The following is a 6,779-nucleotide window of genomic DNA, read 5'->3' on the forward strand; positions in this document are numbered from 1 at the left end:
TTTCACAAACAAAACCTACACATTTGCTCCTCTGGCTCTCTTCTCTCAGGAACAGGTGTACTTTAAAAATCTGCACAACAGGCAGACAGAAATGTCAAAGGGCCAATAAGATAAAACTAAGTTAGTCCTTTAGCCTATAAACAGTTCCTAATTACAAAATAAGCACAGCCATTATGGATATTCTGGCTCTGAGCAAAGAGCTCCTTAACTGTAGGTCAAAGCACAGCCGTCAGTGTGACAAATGTGGCTCAAAGTTGGCAAAGAAAATACAGGGAGAGATAAAGACAAATGAGCAAGAAATAAAAAAGAAGAGGCAGTGGAAAAAAAAGGCAAAATGTGGTGAGACAGAAAGAGACAGAGTCCCCTCCATGGAGGCCCTTGTGGCATGACTTCCCAGAATGCACTCTGATAGCGGGTGGGTAATGACAGGCAGCCGTGGCCACAGTGAGAGTGAAAGAGCAGGAGTAAGCCTCCAAACTGGGGTGCCCTCTCTCATTAGACCAGTCCACACAGCCCGCCCCACCCGCCGCTACGGGGGGTGCTGCCTCTCCTCCATCCATCCACGGTGCTTACTTTTTGGCCTCGACCAAATCAGCGCTTAATAAGCTTTGTACACATCAGGAAATCATGGAGAATCTTCGATGGAGCCCAAACACAAAAATATCCCTCCTTAATCATGGCAACACAACAGGGGGGCAATGAGTTTGCTAAACAGACACGTGGGGCTAGGAGGTACACGCAGCTCTGTGGACGCTGAAATGGGGGCAGGATCGTTTTTTTTGAGTGTGTTTTACTGAATGTGTGTGAGAGATAGAACATGCATGTGCAAATGTGAAGCGCGCTGAGCAGCACAGCAACGGTGGAATAGTGGTTTTATGCTCCAGACTGCAAGGCTCTCATCAAAAGTTGCAGTCGTAATCAGAGCCAGGTGAAGCAGAGGCAAAGAGCCAGCATGCAATTATACACAGACACAGAGGTCCTGTTCCTAGTATACCCCCGTCCCTTTTTCCTTCCTTCTTTTTACTTCTTTCCTTGCTTCCTAAAGGTTGTCAGATTTGACAAAGCTGTAAGAGAGAAAATTAAGCTACCTTGTAATAATTAAATGCTAAACTTTCTATTTCAAGCCAGATCAGTTAATGTGTACTATATTTTTTTTTTTAGTTTGGCTGTTGTTTTTCTTCTTTAATACACCTTTGACCATTTATTCTAAAGGGACAAACTAATTATTAATATAAAGATAACTGTTTTCTATGGCTGTATATGAATACTGATGTTTTCTTCGTTGTGATAAACTGTATATATATACACATATTTTTGTTCTGTGCAATGGCATTATATTACACTGAACAGCAATTATTATGTAACAACTCCACTTATTACTCCTATAGTTGTGTAATTAGCCAATAATAATAATAGCCCATTCATCATGAAGGCTAATTATTATAATAATTTTACGATATACAAAATCATTACATTGTTGGCCTCAGCTAATTTGATGCTTTATACCAATGGGACAAAATGTTAAACCAGGAGACTTTGTTTTCACCTTCATCTGTTTCTTGACATAATTTAACAAAATATTCATACTTTTAATTTAATCAGCCCTTCAGTTTTGTCTGCGTATGTACTGCTACTGTAGCTAGTATGTCATGTTTAATCCACTGAAGAATTTAGGGCCATTACATTGTCATATTTTAAACTGTCTGTGCTTATGAGTGAAATCCACATGCAGCTGGTTATCCCGCAGGTTTCATGCATCATTTACTCCGCACAGCCTCCAGTCATATAATGTAAGCTGTGAGCAGGGAGCATGTGGAGATCATGTGCACCATATATGCCATCTCATTGGGTCAAAAGATGAAAATAAACTATGAACTAAGGCGGAAACAAAACAGATCTGCAGAGGAATGGGCTGGAGATGATAAGAAGCAGAAGGCAACAACAAAAAGTCACACATTACCAGATATGGAAAGAAATTGGTCATCTGCACCTGCACTCTGGAGACTTTGAAATAAAAAAGGGAGATTCCGAAGCATGCACCTACTTACTCTCTCGGATGTTGTCAAAGGTCCACTGGTCGTTCTTGAAGAAGGGGTGGCGTTTGATCTCATCCACTGCGGTGCGGCCTAGACGAGTCTGCCTGCAACAGCAACAAGACCAAGACTGTAAGTAAAGCCTCTGCAGCCTGAGCACAAAACACACTACTCAACCCACTATGTCATCCAAAAGACCTAGTGGAGTGACCACCTGGCATTGACCAGCATGGAGAGCTGCATCACCACTGGTGGACACTGGACACACCTGATAACCTCCCTAACCAATCACACCGGAGACAATATGTATCAAGGAAGAGAGAGAGAGTGACGACAGCAGGTCCAGAGTGCCGAAGACACCATCTACGACCCTGACTGATTCAAACACAACTGCTAGAGCTGCTGCTGTCTTCACTGCTTCTCCTCTCTTTCCAACACTCCTCTCTTTCGTCTTGTCCCCCTTTCCTCCCTCCTCTAGCTGCTGGGTAGAGGGCTGGTGGGTGGGGGGGCCCAATTTGCACTTGCCACGTGTGGGACATTCCAAATCCAGCCAAGAGGAAGAGAGGGCAGGGGTGGGGAGGAAGAAAGAGGAAAAAGGAGACTTTTTAAAAATCCCTGCAAAGGAAAAAAAATATTTCACATGCAAACAACAAGGCAAGCTTACAACAGGCCAGGTGTCGGTGCCCGTAAAACTGCTGGAGCGAAAAGAAGGCAATTACAGCAGAGAAAGTAAAAATGGAGAAGTGGCATCAAGAAAAGGTGGACGAAGACAATTAGAAATGGAATGGGATGAAAAACACAGAGAAGTGTGAAAGAGGCTCAAAAATCTAAAGAGGAACAGATGGTAATGTTTATGAGTGATTCAGCAAGACAGAGTGACAGTGACAGAGCATGTGGGTTAAGTGGTCATTGGCCAATGCTCAGCGTGTGCGCATGTGTGGCTGGAGAGTCGTACACACATGAGATTTTGTCTGTGGTGAGAGAGTAGTGAGCGGGAAGGTAAATAAACTGAGTTTTAAAAAAAAAGGCAGCTCTGTAATGAGGCAGAAAGGGCCTGTGTTCGAGCTCTCTCGAGGGCGGGGTTACTAAGGTAAACAGGAAGTGGTTTCTCAATGGGGAATGGGCCACTAACCAAGTACATGACCCACACCCACACAACAATTCGTTTAACTTGTACCTTTAATACTGACATTAGTCACTGTTCAGATGACAGCCGTGTCCAGCAATACTGTATACTCAGGTGTGTTTAGAAACTAACAATAATAGTTTTATAAAAATTGCATAAAATGGTCCGATGATATGCTATGTTTCTATTTTGTCAACAAGTCCCGTGAAAAGCCCAAAAACAAAGTGATTCTACTAACAAGTGTTGTCTGTGTAGCCAAAGCCTGATACAATTTATTCTGTTCCAAAGAAAGCCACTGTTGTCCAAAAAGCATTATAAACAAATTAATGAGCCACACAGCTGCTCAGGCCATTTGTCACGTTCACTCATAACGAGCACTGGGCGAGGGAGTTTATTTTTAGTCAACCCCATATACTGAGGAGACTCAGTGGCACATCAAATGTGTATTAATCCCCAGGGTGAAAACAGTCCCCAACCAAGGAACTTCATGTTCCAGTTTGAAAAATGTCTGATAAACGCTACAGCGCCCAGATGTTTGAGGGAAATGTTTCGCCTTTAAATAAACTCAATGGAAAATATTTTTGTTTTCAGTAGGAACCACTGGGACTGGGACTAAAAGTCTCTGGCAGGCTGAGGAAATAAAATGTTGATTTAGTTTTGTTTTTTTTAATGGGAAACATAACAACATACACTGTCAGCCTTTTCCTTAAAGTATTTATAACTGTTTTCTTGAATAAATGATCTGCTTCCCTGATCTAGAACCTGTTGTGAATCTACTCCAGCTCCACTGAACAAAATGGCTAACTATGCTAACTTTGCTAAATCTAATCTTTGCCACATCCCTCACACTGTTCATTTAAGATTTTATTTTTCTGAAATGGAAGCCTACCATGCCTTTTGAATTTAGAGACGTTAGGTTAATGGTGACTCAACATTTTGTCTTTATAGCCAGGTCTTTTTAGATACTCTTTTGTCAAAATGGATAATGCTGAATTATGTTCTGTTCTACAGTCCAAGTGCCATTTTGTTAGTCCGACTATTAATAGAGCAGTAGTAAAGTAGAAATGGCAAGGGTGAGCATGTATGCAACTGCCCGCAACCTGACATTGTGAAATACTCAGATTTCTTGCTGAAGCACAAAACGTGCATTGATTTTTATGATTTAGAGTCCCTTGTGCAAACCTGTCTGTAAGAAAGGCACAGATGAGGTCCTTGGCATCCTGAGACATCTCTACATCATCTGGGAAGACAAGGGAGCTTTTGTGGTTCATGATCTTCCCATATGTTCCGACCAAGGACTCAGCATAAAAGGGAGTTTCACCTACGAGAAGGACGAGAAGTTAAACCTTCAAAGGACTGATCCAGGAACAGAAAAAAACATTATATTTTAGTGTTTAACTCCAGGGGAAATGTGTTTGATTTGAAGCAAACCGTTGTGAACATAACATATCTCTGTTGTTGCTGATTAAACTACAGACGACTCAGTTCTGACATTTTCACTCCAACATCTAAGACGGGAGTTGACATACTTAGTGTTTCATTGTATGTGGTTAATATAAAAACAAAAAGCAAATCACTCACCAACCAGCAACTCATAGATAAATACTCCTACAGCCCACCAGTCACACTCCCGGCCGTAGAAACCGTCACCACCCTGGGACTGGAGCACCTCAGGGGAGATGTAGTCTGGTGTGCCTACAGCTGTGTCACAGTGCACCATGCCCTTCTGCATACAAAAAATATGCATGATTTATTACAGAGTGAAAGCAAGAATGGAACAGCAGTGACAATGAAGCAGTAGTAAAGGGTTAGTACAGTTTGGGGAGACAGCAGAATGTACATAGGCCATATTTCCAATGATGAGACTAAGTTAAAAACACAGTGTGATATGTTCTATCTGTAAAGATCCCTGCTTGTCCCTAACACTTCCTGTAAGAAATAAAAAATGTTCAACATTTTCAGATACTCAGACAGCCAGGAGAACAAATCATTTAACTAATGCTGGTATTTACACTAAATGAATCAGTATGAATGCTCTAATTCTACTAAACTGTTCTGAGCATGTTTTTGTACAAAAGAATATCTGCTCTGAGCTTCACTTCACAATCTACACACTTGGTGGTGCACTAGGGCCCCCCAAAAAAGAAAACCTGACTTGAGACAGTTCAGGAAATGTCAGTTCGCTCTCAATTAAAGTGATTCCTCAGCTGTATTCATTTGTTATGACATAAATGGTCTTAGGTCCATAACAGGTTCATGACATCTGAAAACCAACTGAAACAACACGACCAAAATCGCAACCAACCGAGTCCATCTTCATGCATGTGCCAAAGTCAGCCAGTTTGAGGTGTCCGTTTTGGTCTAGCAACATGTTGTCAGGCTTAATGTCACGATGGATGAAGCCCATGGAGTGGATGGCATCCAGCGCCAGAACTACCTCAGCAGTATAGAAGCGAGCCCACTTTTCCGGTATGTCGTAGTTCATGGTGAGTGTGACCAGGTCACCTCCAGGCATGAACTCCATCACCATGTAGAGGTGCCGGTCATCTTGGAAAGCACAGCACAGCTGGGAAACAGTAAGCAGAGTCACCTCATGTGATTCAAAGTTCTACTCCAGAGGCAATGTTAATAGTGTTTATCACAGGACAACACAAAGCCATTCACTGATTAGATGCTAGAATAGATTGTTGTATTTGTATGCGTGCTATACATTCAGGTATTTAATGAGAAATCCCAAATGCCAGGGAGCCTTTCGAAATTCATGTCATGGGGTAGGACTGGATAAGTCTGACTTCTTCCTACTCCATTCAAGCATGTACTAGGTATAAGCAAATTGATATTGGATTAGCATTTGTTGGATATGTGTAAAATTATGTGTGTTGACATATCAACTGTCTTTACATGCTTGAAAGAATAAATCAAATCAAATCAAAAATGCATGACATAATTCAAGCAGACTGGGGGATCCAACTTAGTATTTGAATAGTTATAATTATATTTCTCACCCCCGAGATGTTAATGATTATATGGTATGTGTTTTCAACGAGGTCAAACATCTAGCAAAACTCCACTGAGGAAGGAGGCTGGGTCTGACCTGGACGACCCAGGGGCTGTTTGAAAATGCCATGATGTGTCTCTCCTCCCAGAAGAAGGCAGAGTCTGAGCGCTTGATCATTTCAAACTTGTTGAGCTGTTTCATGGCGTAAACTTGCCGAGAGCCCTTGTGACGGACCTGCGGAGGAGGAGGGCAAAGCAAAAGAGCAAACGTTGGCGTACAAACTGTGATAACTCTACAAGGACGAAAAGAATGAGACTGGGAGAATGTCACACCGACCGAGATAACACAGACACAGACAGAGGCAAAGAGGGTAACCTGTAATTGCAGAACACACCCATAAACAGACATGCTTACACAAGATTCCATGCGCAAACATATTAAGCCCCCCTCTACACCCGCACACCAGACTTCACGCTCCTCTCCTACACAGCCTGTCCAGACTTGATTCTACCAGGAGACAAGATTCAAGTCTCCACCAACACAAGACACAGACATCTGGAAACAAATGGACATTTATAAGGATTTTATACTTTCTCTAATCATTTTTTAAAAACTTTAAGTC

General features: G+C 42.0%; 1 protein-coding gene across 2 annotated transcripts in view; it reads right to left on the reverse strand.

Annotated features, from left to right (window-relative positions):
- Positions 1-6,779, reverse strand: part of LOC109953729 (rho-associated protein kinase 2-like) — a 27,983-nt gene that overhangs the window by 15,539 nt on the left and 5,665 nt on the right. For both annotated transcript variants that reach the window (XM_020589197.1, XM_020589203.1), the window contains exons 4-8: positions 6,254-6,391; positions 5,465-5,725; positions 4,741-4,885; positions 4,342-4,480; positions 2,049-2,140 (exon numbers count right to left, since the gene is read on the reverse strand). In XM_020589197.1, coding sequence (XP_020444853.1) covers positions 2,049-2,140; positions 4,342-4,480; positions 4,741-4,885; positions 5,465-5,725; positions 6,254-6,391 — 775 coding nt within the window. The remainder of the gene's footprint in view (positions 1-2,048; positions 2,141-4,341; positions 4,481-4,740; positions 4,886-5,464; positions 5,726-6,253; positions 6,392-6,779) is intronic.

The sequence above is a fragment of the Monopterus albus genome, unplaced genomic scaffold (assembly GCF_001952655.1).
Source record: "Monopterus albus unplaced genomic scaffold, M_albus_1.0 scaffold9.1, whole genome shotgun sequence".
In the NCBI taxonomy this organism is placed as follows: Eukaryota; Metazoa; Chordata; class Actinopteri; order Synbranchiformes; family Synbranchidae; genus Monopterus; species Monopterus albus.